We start from the raw sequence: 17,184 nt of genomic DNA on the forward strand, positions 1-17,184 counted from the left end.
AGTTCACAAAGTTAAAAGAAATATTTGAAGAAATATTTAAGAAAATGAATAGAAACTTAGTGAAAATATGATCAGTGACCCAAAGCATGTTTATTGATTTTACTAAACTTTTTCCAGATCGCTTTGAAATTCTTGCTAGTTCCTTTCAAGCATCCAATGTAAGCATAATTAAAATTATATGTCAACAATTAAGAGGGGAGTAGCATCATAAGATATGGACAAAACTTTTTTTCTCTAATGAGCGGGAGATTAAAAAATTGATACGATATTACCTTTCAAACTCAGGTGACAGTAATTGAGAGAATAATTTGAGTGTTGAATGCCAATCAGGTGCATCCCCAAAATTGCGACGAACCGACATTAAACTTAAACACTGACATAGACTATTACGTCGACACCTGTAATTGACCTGACTTTATCAAGTTGACTAAATTACTTTCATTTACTTGGCCGAGTAAGAAATATGCTTTTGATGAAGCAAGATGCAGTTATTCATGAGAATTTCAACTTATTTTCAAAATATTCCCTGAATCAGAAGTGTACATTTTGTTGCAATCATAAACCTGAAAAATCTTAAAGACAGTCTGAAAGTGCAGTACTGAACTACTCATATTGGTTACTCCGGGGAAAATATCATCTCAATTTAAAACTTTTGGGTCTACCATACTCACAACTAGCCAATCAAGAGAAGGGGTTTGTTGGGAAGCAGACAGTCACCGAAAACTAATTTTGGCAATTAATAGTTAATGTTTTATCTTGGCAATTTTTTTGCTATGATTAAAAAGGACATTACCTCAATTTTCATGGGTAAATTATATTCAACTGTTTGAGATATGAAAAACAGAATATTTAAGTGAGAGCATGTATTTATCTTATTTTCTCTATACTTCTGTGTTTTCATGCACAAATTAGTAATATTAAACTTGAGGCAAGTGCAAATATAAACAAATAGAACACTACTACTCATTTTTGCACAAAACGTGGAATTTCATCTTCATTCTGATTTACAAAAATTTAGGGCAACGCTGACAATGCTTATTTTATCGTGTTGCATTGGAAAAAGACTATCGTCGTCCAGTTTACACTACAACAACTTTGTTTAGTTATCCTGACTTATAGTAAATTTATTAAATTTATCTTCTCTTCACGCCATATATGCTAATTTCCACAATGAAACTACGAACTGAAATGGATCTTGCTGTGATTTTCAGTTGTCGCGACTTCTGAATAAATTTTGGTATGTATTAGAACAGCAGAGCCGTTCAACTGCGGAAAAATGCACAAATTTCACGAGTAAATTTGCTTTTTTAAATATGATACAAAGAGCTTTCCTTTTAACTTCTGACAGTTACGTTACACGTCGCTATATTACACGCTAAATTTTAACATTTTGCTGAATTTTTGCTGACGGAAGTGTGAATAATTTTAGCTTTGGTTACTTTTTTCTTGTTCTTATAACTGCCAGATAAAAAATCACTAAATATCTAATACAGCTTTTTAAGAAATAGCTTAGTAATTTGATTTTTTAAGTTGCTAGATAGATCCATATTTACTGCCTTCTATTACCAAATTGTTAATTCTTGCCTATTACGTACTCAGTGCCAATAATCAGAATAATTCAGGATTCACAGAAAATATCTTATTCAAACTCATTTTGCATCGATACTAAGAATGAAAATCATTTATTAATTAAAACAATGGTAGGTATTCTTGACCTAACAATTTCTAAAACCAGGATAGTATGATGTCATTATTGTTCCGACCCCACTTGTGGGGGGGAGGAACTATATACTCAAACGGGTTTTTTTTGTTCAGTCAATTTTGGCCGATCGATATATTCGTCGCAGAGAAAAGTGAGTGGTATCATTAAAAAGCTGGTCCATCGTAGAATTCAAAATTAAAAAGATTTTTTTTCATTTTTGTTTTTTTTTCGAGGAGTTATCACAATTTGTAATGCAGGTAAATTAGTTTAAATCTGTTATTAAGTGCCAAGCCTAAAAATAGAAAGAATCATTTTTTTTCGTGAAAAACTTTAAGTATAGGCCTAAAACGTCTGCTAAAAATAAACAGAGGTCTTTTAGAACATCCTTCTTTGTAACTACAAGAACAAAATTTTAAAAAAATTAAATAATGATTTGTCGAAAATAACTTCTTATAATTTTACGATAATTTTCAGTTTCATGTTGCTTTAAATATTGTTTTTTTTTTGAAAAATTGGAGTCAAGAGAAGTTGAATTCTAAACTAAACACAATGCACAAGGCTAACACTCAAATTTGTTCACAGCTATCATTGAGCTAGTCCTGCTGATCAATACTTCTATTAAGACATAACTTTATCATGAGGTTGCCAAGCAATAAAATTAATGGAAGACCTCAGAAGAAAGCATCTTTGTCAGTAATTTATAGCACTTTTTAAGCTAGTGCTCAAAAACTTATAGCAATATAACTTTTTTTAAATCAAATTGTAAAAAAAAGCAATGAGAAATTGCGCTCTTGAGGTACTGATTGAAGATGATGATGGTCATATATCGTTTGAGTTCTGATAGCCAATTTTTTCAGAAAAAAGTGTGAGGTCCAACAGAATTGGTTGATCCAAACGTATTTTCCAGATCTCAAATTTTGAAAAAAATAAATAATTTGAAGGTGTCATTGATGAATATAATTACACAAAATTTGGGCGGCCAGGTTAGAGTCAAAAGAAAATCTTGCTCGACTCATTGTGCAAAACAACCAATTTCTTAACAAACATTTATTTGCTGAGCTCTTTTCATTGAAGAACTTAAAATCGACGGTCTTTTAATCTCTCACGGGGAATCACTCTAAAATGAACGGGTAATATTTGATCTGACTGCAAACATATCAAAATCAGGCCAGAAACTTTTTTGTTTTCAAAAAGAATCAAATAAAACAAATTAAACAGGATGAAGAAAAAGAAATAAAGCTCAAAAGGGATTCGAGCTTATCAAAAAGTCGTTCAAAAAACTAGGTTCTGGCGGCTTTTAATTTTGATTCTATTCTTATTTTTATTTTTAATTTTGATTCTATTCTTATTTTTATTTTTAATTTTGATTCTATTCTTTTAATTTTCTTAATTCTTTTGATTTTTTCTTCATTTTCAAAATAAACCGATTGTTTACTGGAACCAAATCAACTGTGATAGAAATATTGCTCATTTACAACAAATTAAATACTGCGTTAAATTCAGCAAAATAGCGTAAGAGAGCACTTCAAATGTGTTTTGCTAAACCGGATTTTTGCTAAACTCTTAAACCCTCAATTTTTGGTTCACTTTCTCTTAACGTTTTTTTTTAAGGTTGTCGCAGAAAATCTTTTTTGCAAATAATTGAAGAAAATTTTTTTTAAACCTCGTTTTTTTTCAATAATTTCTTTCTTTTGTTCCAAAATTTAAATAGATGTAAACTCAGTTAATGTTTCCACCTTTTATTTCTTTTGAATGAAAATTGGTTATGATATCGAAGTTGTCCATAAGGAAGTTTTGAACAAAGTAGATGAAAATCCTGAATTCGATTGATGAAGTCACGACATCGACTGGATTTGTAAGCCATGTCAGACGAACTGGATTACGTGTACCCTGGAACAGTGTTTCTGTGCTTGGGTTTCTTAGCCTGTCTAAACAGCTTTTATCTCCAGTTGACTGGGAAGACAATAGAGAGTGGACTGTGTCAGAGTGTGACCATTACTGTCAAGGGAGTTCTATTCCCACTTGAGAGTTTCTCCCGCACCCTACTATGTATCATAGGTAAAACATTATTACTGAGTTTCATCGTGCATAGTTGACTGGGATCCCCCAACCCCCCTTGCTTAGTGGGTACATATTATTTGCAGACCCCCGGACGCACGTGCCATATTTTTACATAATGACTTACTATTCAATGACGCGTTAAATAGGGGAGCATAACGCACTGGGGGGGGGGGGGGGGACGGAAAGATCCGTTGATTGTTATGAGGTATATTTCAAGAACGGCATTGTTGTTTCTGTGATAAAAAAAAAGCCTTGTAATAATAGTTTTCAGTGAGACAACAGGGATATCATTATAATCAGTTAATATGATACAGTGGTTAATTGTACGTGGCGGATGCCGAAGAGGCATAATGCATGTTATACAACGGTTCACAGCTGCTCAAGAGTCTAGCATGATGGATATTAACAAAGTTTATGTGAATGAAAAACGTTTAACGAAGTTTTAATAGGTAATCGAGCTCGCTAAGCTTCACTTTTCTATCCACGTTTTTAGATTTTTAGTGGAAGAAGGTGTGACCCATTTCAGAAAAGAACTTTAAAATTGAAAAACAGTGAAAAAATCAGTCGTCGCGAAAAAATTGGTTTAATTCTTTTCAATATTTTTTGTGAATAATTCATAATAAAAATACACATTTTTTAATTATTTTTTTTTACTTTTATTGAAGTCGAAAACTTCTTAAGTATTGTGTACTGTTCTAATGCAAACATATAAAATTTTCTTTAGTTAACCCGGTAACTTCTCTCAAATAGTTTGTCTCACTTCGCCAGTACTGTTTAATGGATTGATCACTTTTTCATCTGTAATGACTAAAATAGAATCCTTGCTAGGATGCTCACGTGGTTTTAGAGAAAAATCTAAGGAGCTCAAACACCAGCTACTCAAACATCCTTGACATTTTGCTCTATATGATCCCAAACTTCTGGCAAACCAAAAGCTTATCGGGGCGGAAAATTTTCGCCGATGTTGCAATATGTTAATGATACTTTGTTTGCACTTCCGTAAATTAAAATACTACTTTTTTGGTTCTATGAATTGTTTTTTTTTGAGTGAATAACTATTCTGTTGTTTTTTTGTTAGTAGGAAAGTTAAATGAAAAGATTTTTTTATGGTAAATATTTGAGTATTTCTTTACGGTGCCATGTGAGATATTCTTAGACACTTTTATGGGTACCGTCTGATACTAAAGAGGATGAACACTACGTTACCTTTCCAGTCAACTTTTATTGCTTTACTTTTCGGACAAATTGAGTTTGCATAAAAACAAGAAAAACAATAGATATACAAAATTTTGTTTCTGCATTTTGAACAAAAAAGAGCACTACATTTAGTTTCGAAAAACTTCAAACCATAGTTTGAGCTATTTGAAATAAACTGCTTGCGTCTGCTGTTATTCGTTATCTGATGCGGCACTTAAACTCAAAACTACCATTGAGCACCTCAAAATATTATGAAAACTGATTGAAAAAGTTGTAATAATTACCGTTTAAGAATTGGGTGAGAAAAATACAATTTTGTCCGGCCCACTTTAGTGGGGGAGGAAATATATACTCAAATAAGTTTTTGATAAATAATTGAAGTTCTTTTTGGAACACCGCTGGATATAGAACAATGCTCTTGAACTGTTTGATTCAGTGGTTATGCTAAAATTCTTCAAAATTCCAGCTTTTTGAATCACCATCAGCGTTATCACCAAAGACGGCTAGCTGTACTTTTTTTTAGAGCATTCCGGAATTAAAATGTTGCTTTTTTGCTAGTTTAACTTGATAATTATCCAAAAATATCTTTACTTTTCAGTTATTGACTCTTTTGTCAAATTATCCATACTCATAATAGATCGAACAATTAAGTGTTCCTAGTGGACGAACAGTAATAGCAAGGCTTGTTTTGATCTAAACCTTGAGTTTTTGAGTCCAAAAATAATTCGGATTGTAATTTTTAATTCGGATTCTCTTTTTAATAATTATTTTAGTTTTTTTTGTTTTTTTTATGTTGATTACAAAACGAAAATTCCAAAGAGGTTTATCAATCACAAGTGCGCAATGGGCTTAACAAATCCGTTTTGGTGCAAAATTTAAATGAATGTTTATTTTTCATCAGCATTTGTTGTTTGTTACTGTAGATGCGCGACATATTCTGGATAATGCCAGGTCTCAATGTCCTCATATGTCTTCATATGAAAATGAACATATTTAAATTTTTCAGTTGATATCCAAGGCTTCTTAGTATTTAAAACTAATTTTTTCACAAAATATAAACGTTTTTTTTAACTTTGCCGTTTTGGTTTTTTTTCTACTTGTTACTGGGTCTCATTGTAAACTGTTCTCATTTTTTTCTGATGAAGTACAATTTAGTTTGCTTAGTTTTCGTTTTATTTGATGCCTTTTTGACTTTGTTGGATAGTTATTTGATCAAAAAATGAGCAATGAGTTTCAGATGCAAAAGTTTTTATGCTGTTATTTGATTTTCTTGTTTTTGTTGTCTCGTAGTCTTTATAATGGCTGGTCACATCTGCGCTCTAATGTGGCGTCAGTTACTTTACTGAGTGATTTGTGTTGGAACTATTTTTGTACTTGTACACCAATTATTCTTTGAACGATATTTGAACTTGAATGCAAAATGCAGCAAGTCAGTCAACTAATGTGCACAATAATCTAAAACCAGTTGCCTGCTCATTAGTTAGGCTCCTTTTATTGATGTCTATTGATGTCTGATATGAATTTCATCAATTTCTCTGTGATAGCATGACACTCTAAATTCCACAAAAACATTTGCCTCCTTTCTTTTTTAAGTTTTCATTGCTACTGTTTGAAAGCGTTTTCATATCAAATTTCAATGATCTTTAGTTTTAATGAGCCCAATGAAATATCATTATTATAGAAGTGCTGATCTTCTTTCTAGAAGCGTTGCTTTAAATTATGCTACTACCTGTTATTTTGGATTTTAGTTCTGTTATTTTGGATTTTCAGTCAAAATGGAAAAATCAATGGAATTGTTAGCTGTTTATGGAAAAATCATCCATTTTGATCAAAATTGCGCATTGACTTTTATCAAATTTCTATAACTTTTGTCTGTTGTGTTGAATAACTACCTGGAATTGAAACGATTAGCGAAATCAAGCTTCACATTGATTTGATTATAATCAGCGCCTGCGTTCTAACTAAATTTGTAGCTAAATTTTGTATCACATTGTATAAGTAAGGCGGCGTTCAAAAAAACATTAGGTGCCATTTCACGGTTCAGTTAAATTACCTGAAAAATACTTTATTTCTTAATTGAGAAACTGAAACGAAGAAATCTGAAAGTTTTTTTCAGCCATCTCATTATATAGTGCAAACACCGTCTTGTAATATTTCACCATAAGAAATTAGAGGAAAATCACAATAATTATATTGTATACATAAAAGTTTGCGAAAAATTACGATGATTATATATTGTATGTTTTTGTGAGTCCTTAAATATTTTTTATATGCTGTAGGAATTTTGATGGAGATCCTAACAACCTCCAAAACAAACACCTTCCTCCGATCACAAGACAGCCAAGAGATGCTCATGTACTGTTTCTACATGTTTGCATCATTCTGTGAATGCGCGTGCATTCTGTCCAACAAAATAGACCGCAAGCTCACAATGGTCTCCTACGCAGTGGCCTCCTTCGTGGAGTCATACTTCGCATTCCACTTCATAGAATCGAGAGAGAACAGCTGCATGACTATGTGTTGGTCTCTCCTTGCATTCGTGCAAGGATCCGCCTTCCTGTTACAGTCTATGAGTGTGAACAATTCTAGTGTGCTGATTATTAGAAATGCAACTATGATTCTACACGGCACTTGGTTCTATCACGTAAGTTTGGAAATACTATTTAATTGCAAAGTTGCAAAATGAATTCAAAATAGTGAAAAACCTTTTCTCTACAAATTATTACAAAGACCTGTGAAGATAACCGTTTGCAATCTGAAACAAGTTATCGTTCTGTGATTTCTGGAAAATAAATAATTTCTTGCTGGAAAAAAAATGTAGGATCCATATTTTCTGCAGGTGGATATATTGAAACGTCACTTTTTGAACCTCAAGAGAAATAAAGGCAGATGTTTTATCTGAAAAATCGTCAAGACGTATTTCTTCATCAGTTAAAAATCCGAATACAAAGTATTATAAACATTAATCCAGTTCAGGTTCATTTTATCAATTAGCAAGATGGAAATTGCCGTAGAAAGAACAAACATACAAAAGTTTCCTGGAGTTTTTTAAAAAGCTTGTTTTTTTTTTCGTGAATTTTAAAAAACTCTCTAAAATTTGAAAAGCATTTATATATGCTCCTATGTGAGTGCATCACCTCATTACGTCAGTTAAATTGTTAATTCTTAGTAGAAGACTAACAGAAAAATGAAATATTTTGAAAAGATGTCACTAACTTGAACCTCAATTTTTGACAGCTTTTTGGACTAGTTTCGATTAGTGCTTTCAATAAGGAAACCTCTAAACATCGGTTATTAAATATGGCAGTTTAAAATAATGTGAACCTTTAATTACTACCACTTCTTCAAAACCAAAGGAAATATGAACTCGAAAGCTTTTAATTTTGGTTTGAAATGTTCGCTTATTGTTCCGACCCACTTTAGTGGGGGAGGAACTATATACTCAAATGAGTTTTTTTTGTTCCGACAATTTTGGCCGATCGATATGATCATCGTCGAGAAATGTGAGTGGTATCAATAAAAAGCCCGTCCAGCGTAGAATATGGATTTAAAAAGACTTTTTCAATGATCGCTCTTCATAGGGAGTTATCGAGGTTTAAAGTTTTGTGAATATTGGACGTAATTCAGCTGCTTTTATTCACATTTTCGGTTTTTTTGACCTAATTTTTGACCATTTTGATAAATTTTGTTAAAATTGTTAACTGTAGTATTATTGATTTTATCTCTGAAGATAGAGGAGGGTTGTTGAATTGTTCGATTTGAGTTTTTTGGCTAAAATTTAAGCCAAATTCTTCAAAATAGGACTTTTTTGGGACCAAATTTGTTGTTTTAGAACACTTGCTTCAAATATGCTTGAAGTAAATACCTTAAAACTGCGACCATATTTTTTTAAACTCAAAAACGAGTTAGCTACACACCGACATGCACTGAGAGTCTTTCGAAATTATAATTTTGCCAATTTTTTTTTCAATTTTATACTCGATAATTATACAAAAGCATTTTTATTTTGACAAACCAAAAAACTTTGTTAAAAATTGAACTACTTGAAGAAATGAGCATTTTGTTCTTGCGAAGCAACATCTGAGTCGATCTTGATCTCGCCATGTATCCTAACAATAAAAAGTTTTGATTTTCATGGGGCGCGAATTTTTAAAATATTTCCGTTATGTAAATGTTTTTTATATAATTTTCCTTACTTGCCAGAAACTCACATCAGGGATCAACTATTGACAAATAGTATCTGCAAAAATGTGGCCCAACCAGATTATATTGCTGTTTCAGAGTTAAACTCTTGATTTTTATGGCTTTTACCAATTGTTTTAGCATAAAAATTTTTTATGTACTTCTTGAATTTTGCTTTCATTTGTTATCTTTTTTGTAGCCCAATGACTTATTGTCCCCTGTGAAGGATCCAGTTAATTTTTAGGAGGTATGAATGAACCTAGACTATTTTTTCAGTTGTTATCTAATGTCTGCTATGACCTTGAACATATTTGTTTTAAGAAATTATCGGTTAATTTTTGAACTTGCCATTATTTTATCTTATTTCTCTCAACTTCGGGCTCAATCTCAGTAAAAAAAAAGGCATAAACCAATTTATTTTGTGTTGTAAACTAATGTCCGTAACAGTTTTACCTTCAATTGATGTTCTCTTTGTTCTGATACTACGCGTTCTCATTTTTTTTTTTAGCATAATTGCATATTTTATGAGTTCATTTGTTTCCTTGTCGAATTATCTCACTAGTGACAAATCCAACAGAATGAAAGCATAGTAGGCAAAAAGCACAATGTTGCAAAAAGGTGTATCTCGATATGTTTATTGTTTTTGTTATGTAGTTTATGATTTCTGGGCTGATACAAAGTTATCTCGCAAAATTTTATGGATTTTTTGTTTCTCCCTGTGTTTGTCTTTCTTTTTGTTGTTGTGGTACGCCATATTCCAGATATCTTTTTGATCCTAATTGCTTGTGTATCTCAAGTACATCTCACATAGTTCAAGATTTCAGTTTATAGCTCTTTGTTTTAATGATTTTGAAAATAAAATTAAAAAAAATTTTCAACTGTATATTTTTTGCTTTCATTTTCGTAACCAATCTCACTACTTAGTACTCTCAATTGTTTTTGTTGATTCAAAAATTTTTTTGGCTGGGTTATATGTTGTGACTGATTACTTTGACCATTAATTCATTAAAAACTTTCGAAATTTCTGTACTGCTCTATTTTTGAGTTTCTGTTTGTTGTCATGTCTACGTAGTCCCTTTATACGGAAGCCTCTTTGATGTTAAGATGAGGAAAAGTGACCATATATCGTTTTCCAGGTACTATCTTGTAATCATAGTGCCTCGAACAATGTGATCTTTTAAAATTGTTTGAAGTTTTGGCTTCTTGATATATTTGTTGTTTTTTGTGGGGTTGCGACTTAGTCTCATTATTCACAGGCCCAACCGGCTTTCTGGATTTTTGCAACCTAATCCATCGCAGTTTGTTGAAATTTCAAAACTGATATGACTTTTGAAAATATTTGTTTTCAAAAACACGTTTGGGTTTTTGAGCTTTGTCATTTTTTTAAGTAGTTCTTCGGTCGATTTGTAGCGCATTCATTGTAAACACAGGTCGCAACCCGTTTCCAGTGAACTATAATTTAATCTCCATAACAATTTTAGCTTCAAAATTTTATTTCGGCTTTGTTACTTCTCTTACTATGAGATTTCATAAAAAAACATTGAGTTTTTTTTATTTTACGTTCTATAGCATTTTTGTTTTCTTTTTATTTGAAATCGTAGTATTTTTACAAAAATCGTAGTTCCCATTGGTTTTTAAAATTTGCACAATTGAACATTGGATGATTTGTCTCAATTGCTTCCTATGCAGATTTAAATGAACATTTTAGGGATTTCAGTTGATATCTGATGACATTGATAACGGTGAAATTAAATATTTTCAAAAAAGAAACGTTTTTTTTTTAACTTCGCACCTCTTTGCTCTTTTTTGTCGACCTGTTAACCAGTTGCATCTTTTTTTCTATTGAAATATAGGTTAAGTTGTTGCCTTTAGGTTTTATCGTGTTCAAGTTTGATGATTTTGCTATGATTCCATTTATCATAGATATCGAGTTTTCGTCGTAAATAATGTTTGTTGTTTGATATTTGTTATTGTCTTTTCTAGTAGTCCAACTATCAGCTACGTCCAACGGCCCCTTAGGATGGCATTATTGTACTCCATTGGTTGTTTATGGAATGATATGTATGTTTTTGAAAGTTTTCTATCTCTGCATCATTTGGCAGCCAATTAAGTCAGGAATGTGGATGAATGGAGTCGGAATCTTATGTGCGTACGCACATTACCGAGCCTCCTTGTTTAAATAATATATTACAAATTGGCAGTTTTGGAAATATCTTTAGGTTGTCTATGGAATTTTTAGTGTTACAGTTCATTTTTTGTCACAATATTTTTTCGCATTTGTTAAAAAAGAATCGCCAGATGAACTAAATTGTTACATTCAATTCCTTGTATAACCTCAAATATTTTTTGATATTATTTCCGAGTTCTTTATTAACGCATTAAACGTGTAAACGAAAAGTAAGTTTACAAAATTTAAGCTGTTTTCTGAAAATTTTTGTTCAATAAACTGCAAATCTAGCTCGAATGATCACCAGCTCATAAATTCTTGAAGGATTTTATTTATTTCTCTCTTTGTCAAATTCTTCTTTCTCAAAAATTAAACAGTTACTGAGATCAATTAAACAACAATTTAAGAGCTTCAGAATGCTCATTTTTATCTTTTATGCTTAGCAATGCATGAGATTGACGTGGAAATATGACTTGAAAGAAAACCTCTGTCCCGTTTGTTTCCCCTGTTGGGATAACCCAATAGGATTACATAATAAGAAATTTCAAAGTTAATTGTGCAGTTACAAATCAGGCAACTATTATAATACCTCAGATCCGATTACTGTTCTGACAATGTCAAAGAACATGTAGTGAAATATATTGCAGGTCGATATTTTCTCTCAAGGCCGAATGGAAATTATTCTAAGCTTTCTGGAAAGATAAGAGTGACGAAACATTATAAAGTTTAGCGTTTAAATCCCAAAAATAGCTAAAACCCACAAAATTAACACCCTCTCTCTCTTCTCTCGCTCTCTTGCTCTCTCCTACTCCGCATGGACACACAGCCACTACCACCTCTCATCTCAGAGTATTTAAAAACAATTAATTATGTAATGAGTAGGGTAATTGAAGGTAAAATGACAGCTTTTGAAATTTCTTATTATCTTTCTTTTTCGTTGTTTTTTTCATTTTTGAAATCTCTGACGACTCTTGTATGCTCTTAACGTCGGTCGGGGTGTATTAAACAGTTTTGCTTTTAAGTACTTCAATGTAAAATTTTTTTGGATCTATGCGCAACCTTAAAAAACAAAGGAAATGAATTTCTTTTCTTCTTAAAAAAAGTATGCCAGTTTCTGGCGTTTTTTATAAATTGTGTATTAAATAAGTTATTCAGACACTGAGTGAAAGACTTTAGTAGAGTAAACATTAAACATAAAAATGGGATACAACTGGTTTTCAAAAAGCACAAAATAAGTTGACTATAAAAAAATTTGAAAATTTTATTTAAAATCTAAAAATTAAACTGACTCAGATTCAATTTAATGGCAACAATTTTTAATGAAGGCCTTAAAAATAGATGTTTAATTTACAATTGGTAGAGTTACACATTTAAAAAATGTCGGCAAACTATCCAGGTAAAAAATCCATAACGAAAGTTCAAAATAAATTTAAAACTCTTTGAAAAGTTAAGTACGAAGCATAAAAGAAATTTTAAAAAAGAAAAAGATTACTGTTGCTAAAATTGATAGTATTTTTAATTGCTCTTGAAAGCAGTTCATAGCAATTATTGTAAAAGTGTGTGTCTTTTGTTATGCAAAATTTTCGTTTGATAATTTTGACTTTTCAATAAACTTTTTCGCGCTTGACTTCTTGCGTTTCGCGTGATCTAAAATTCTCTCTCAATCACAATTTCAAGCAGCTGAACTCAATTGGTGGCAATTTAAAACTAAAAGTCAAATGAAAAGTGCGCCGAAACTGGTGTAATTTTTTTACTTTAAATCTTAACAGTAGTGTATGTTAACCTCTAATGTGGTTATTTGAAGCCCATTATTGAACTTCTTAGTCCCATTTAGGCTCCCTCCCTCCCTCCCTCCCTCCCCTCCCTCCCCCCTCCCGATTTAAGCAGGCTGCAATTGATTAGAACTCCCACTAGTCGTTCGAGAGCAATTCTTCCGACGTTTAGTCGGTTATGTTTTCAATACTGCAGTCAAATCTATTTTTTTTCATTTTTTTTCGAATTTCATTTTGATTCATAATCAGTTTTTGAAGAATTTAAACTGTTTTGAACCTTCATTGCGGGAAATTTTGCTATGTTGGAGATTGCAGACCATTCTAGTTGAAATCGCTTGAATCCAGTAAAAGTTAAACCAAATTTCCCTTTTAAACTTCGGACATCAGATTTTTTTTATTGTTGTCATCTCGTTATCTGTTTTTTGAACATATGAGACATTCGTTTTTTTTTCTTCAGCTATTTATTTACATGTACGATACAAATCCAAAGAGTTAAACTTTTTCTGCTTACATTCACAATCGGAAAAAATTGTTGGAGTTATATCAATAAAAATTCTAAAGTTTTAAAAACGAAAACAAATTTCCCAGTATGAGAGCTTCTTCCTGTAAGATAATCGAATGGGACTTCTCAGCATCAACTTTAGTAAAAATGGTAAATATATGGTCGAATAACATATCCAAGCAAAAAATATATATCACAAATTGATGAAAACCTAAAAAATATATCATGAATGGACTAACTTAGGCCAAAAATTTACCCGATCAAATTGTTTCTTCAAAAACGATTAAAATCGTTGTACGGTACGTTGAGAAACTAATTTCACAGTAAGTGGACAATCTCAAAAAAGAGAAAACAATTCATGTTCAAATAGTTTTAAATGAAAGGCTTGCAACGCATCTTAAATCACTATATCCAAAAAACTTGCTCTAAATTCAGCAAACGGCGAATACAATGTGTTCAACAATTTTGGACACGGACTACTGCTTAGTATGGCTTTCTTATAAATGACATTCATTAAATTGCAGCTCTCTCTGTGATTGTCTTTTTGCAAGAATGATTTAGATAATTTCTGGTTTTTGCGTGGGTTATGTTCGACCTTCCTGTGCCACGCTTAGGCTCGCACGAGTCGTCTTATAATGAATCATCTTATCTTTTGTTATAGTGAAAAAACTTGTGAACTAATTTTGCAACATCGAGCATGATCAACATAGATTTTTCCGAATCACTGGATTGAAGTTCTAGTAATTTCAGATTGCCTTCTCCCAGTATATCTATTCAACCCCTAGTGAGATTGACGATCTCTACGTAGCCCAAGTAAACGAGACCAAACGCGAGTTGGACTTAGAACCAATCGCAGAGGAAACAGTTGATGTTCAAGTATCCAAAGTAGCCTTTGACTTTGTCCTTCACTTTCTTCTGGCATTCATGATTACTGTCTGGACATTCATTATCATGTCAATTGTGCTGAGAAGCGACGACTCGGATTTGCGAGATCCCTCAAGTCGCCCCCTAGTTGACGACGATGACATGTCTGATTTTGAGGAACCGGCAGTAGCAAAGGATGAGTTAGAGTCGCGCATTGTGCCGGATAACGGGGAAGATAACGGCAATTCCCACGATTCTGTCACTAATTTTGGAATTTAGACCAGATTTATTTGACTCTTTTTGAAGGTATAGAAAGCGGAGGACAAAACGTATAAAAAGGAAATTGCGACGTTAATTGAGGCTTGGACGAGAACGAAAAACTTCATTTTGTATTTATGCGGTGTTAGGGTTTTAAATTTATTTCTATTCTCTCTAATAAACTTGGTATCTTCCGAAAATGTTGTTTAATTTATAATCTTGAAGTACAGTTTTTTGAGCAGCTTCACTCATTTCACTTTCGCACTATGAGCTCTTAATTGAGGCTCTTAATTGCGGTCTGATACATAAAAATTGCTCCTTCGCATTTTAAACCCACGCACTAAAACTGAATTTGCAGGACCTCCCCGACGGTCTAATGACAACTGAAATGACCCACTAAAGGGGAGGCAGTACAATGGCATAGAGTGGAACATTAAGATGTTGTAATACTCTTCTAAATTTTAATCCATTTTACGCACAACTACATTTCACAATTGTTCCTTACATGCAAATGTTAATTCTTAGTAATTAAATCAAAACGCGGAATGTCAAAAAAATTCATGTTTTTATTGGTTTTTTGTCTTATTGACGGTCGATGTCAATTCTACAGACTGTAGATGTCAACACCTGAACGCGATCATAGATAGCATGCGTCCAATTTTTGTGTAAATGTTGACTAATCATGAAGTTTCACAAAAGAAAATTTTCACTTTGACAAATCCATCGATACGATGTCAATACAATGATCATTTTTCAATTTGCTTGTAATGATATTTTATCCAAGAGACAGATATAAGATAGCCACGTGGAAACCGGAACGCATGAATGTCAAGTGCAAATTTGCTCTCGTAGACAAAAAGATGGTTGACAATATATAAGCGACGCTTTATATTTGCAGAAAGCAGATATTCCTAATTGTATGAGAAATATATCCCCTCCCTGTATAGATTGTAACAGAGCACGTGCGCCTATTGTTTTGCAAAAAATAAAAACATGCAGATCTCATCAACGTACATTTAATTGTCTTCAATATTCTACATTTTATGCATTGTATAATATATCTTTTTGTATACACTTCAGAAAACATGCATATTACACTCAACGAGTAGACGAATCTTTTGCGAGATTTTGTCAAGTTTGATTCAGTTTTCAGAAATGTAAATCAATTGATCGTCACTTGAGAAACGTTAAGAAAATTTTGCTGACTCTTTTGTTTTGATGTCTGCGCAAGCCTTAATTTTCTCCCTTAATTGCAACTGAATTACGTAACCTTATACAGAACTGTATATCTAATATGTCCTCAGCAGCCGAGGTTGTGGGGAAGAGTGGTGAAGACGAGTTAAAGGAGAGAAGGGGCAAGGCGGCCGAAGTCATTCAGAAGGCATGGAGGAGACACATTGTAAGTCAGAGCACAAAAGTTCAGATATGAACTATTTAATTATATCTGTGTACGAGGAGGCTCGTTAATATGCTTTTGCATATAATGATACGACCGCGCTCATAAACCCTTTTTAGCTTGATTTTAATCCAAATGAAGAGAAGAAACTTCCAGACATTCAAAAATTGTTACAAAAAATGGTGTTTAACTAAAAAGTTGTTATAAACTCAAAAAAATATATGACTAAAATAATTTCATACTGCATTAGAGGGCCGAAGAGACCTGCTATTAATAGGACTACGAAAAAAGACAAGCTAAAAAATCAAAACCAAAAACATCAAGTACGGAAAAAACTCATTGACTCAAAACTGAATTTAAAAACACTTAGCAACAAAGTTAAAATACCATCAGGTAAAACCTAAAACACAGAAAATGACTTGTCAATTAAACGAAAGCAGATCGGATGTCCTCATAATGAGAATAGGTAACAATTTGAAAAAAGGGGTAATGAAGTAAAAAGGGACAAAGTTCAAAAATTCAATCAAACTTTTGAAACCAATTAATTACAAAAGTCCAATTAACTGCTTTCAACTTAAAATACCACATTTAATTTCATATAGGAGCTTACAATGCCAATGGTATCTGTCAATTGTAAGACTAAATCGTTAGACTACAAAAACAACAAACACAGAAGCAACAAATACACAAGAATGCAACAAATTAGACAGAATTAGCGAAGTTACTTTTATTGAAGCCATTAAATTCATAAGTTAAAAACTGGATATTTTATACTTTTATTTCATTCGTTACTTATCTATTTCACTTATTATAGAACTGACAAAATATTTGTCCTCTTTGGTCTCAACTGAATATCAGTGGGACCTTTCAATAAAGTGACTATAAAAAAACACCAAAAAGCACAACAAATATTTACCTCATTTCTTTAACATAAACGCTTAACGCCCACGTAACTAAACATCCGTCCAAACCAAAACTAAAAGAGATGTCAAAGTTTGCTGAGTAGGAACTTTGATTGGACTTGTCCTTGCTGAGACTAAAATACATGTTGCCGCAAAGCTAAAACAAAAAGTGCGAAGTCCA

General features: G+C 32.3%; 2 protein-coding genes across 7 annotated transcripts in view; both read left to right on the forward strand.

The window, feature by feature from the left end:
* Positions 1 to 1,023: 1,023 nt before the first annotated feature.
* LOC142335346 (uncharacterized) lies at positions 1,024 to 14,934 on the forward strand. 6 transcript variants are annotated; one of them, XM_075383797.1, is made up of 4 exons: positions 1,024 to 1,213; positions 3,563 to 3,760; positions 7,240 to 7,604; positions 14,334 to 14,934. In XM_075383797.1, the coding sequence occupies exons 1-4, from the start codon at positions 1,156 to 1,158 to the stop codon at positions 14,724 to 14,726; spliced, it is 1,014 nt and encodes a 337-aa protein (XP_075239912.1). In that variant the 5' UTR covers positions 1,024 to 1,155; the 3' UTR covers positions 14,727 to 14,934. The 6 variants fall into 6 exon arrangements, with proteins under 6 accessions (XP_075239912.1, XP_075239913.1, XP_075239917.1 ...); XM_075383798.1 differs by having other exon boundaries at positions 1,024 to 1,210; XM_075383802.1 differs by having other exon boundaries at positions 1,024 to 1,200.
* Positions 14,935 to 15,999: 1,065 nt separating this feature from the next.
* Positions 16,000 to 17,184, forward strand: part of LOC142334932 (protein MFI-like) — a 23,337-nt gene continuing 22,152 nt past the window's right edge. The window contains exon 1 of the mRNA XM_075383261.1: positions 16,000 to 16,104. Within this exon, the coding sequence (XP_075239376.1) occupies positions 16,000 to 16,104 (105 nt within the window). The remainder of the gene's footprint in view (positions 16,105 to 17,184) is intronic.

Source organism: Convolutriloba macropyga, chromosome 2, assembly GCF_964194025.1.
Source record: "Convolutriloba macropyga chromosome 2, txConMacr16.3, whole genome shotgun sequence".
In the NCBI taxonomy this organism is placed as follows: domain Eukaryota; kingdom Metazoa; phylum Xenacoelomorpha; order Acoela; family Convolutidae; genus Convolutriloba; species Convolutriloba macropyga.

Excerpts from the sequence above, each read along its gene's own strand:
- LOC142335346 (XM_075383797.1), top strand. The coding sequence starts at position 1,156 with ATGCTAATTTCCACAATGAAACTACGAACTGAAATGGATCTTGCTGTG. Across the intron at positions 1,214-3,562 it reads TCTTGCTGTGATTTTCAGTT|CCATGTCAGACGAACTGGAT; the intron begins GTCGCGACTTCT and ends TGGATTTGTAAG. Across the intron at positions 3,761-7,239 it reads CACCCTACTATGTATCATAG|GAATTTTGATGGAGATCCTA; the intron begins GTAAAACATTAT and ends TATATGCTGTAG.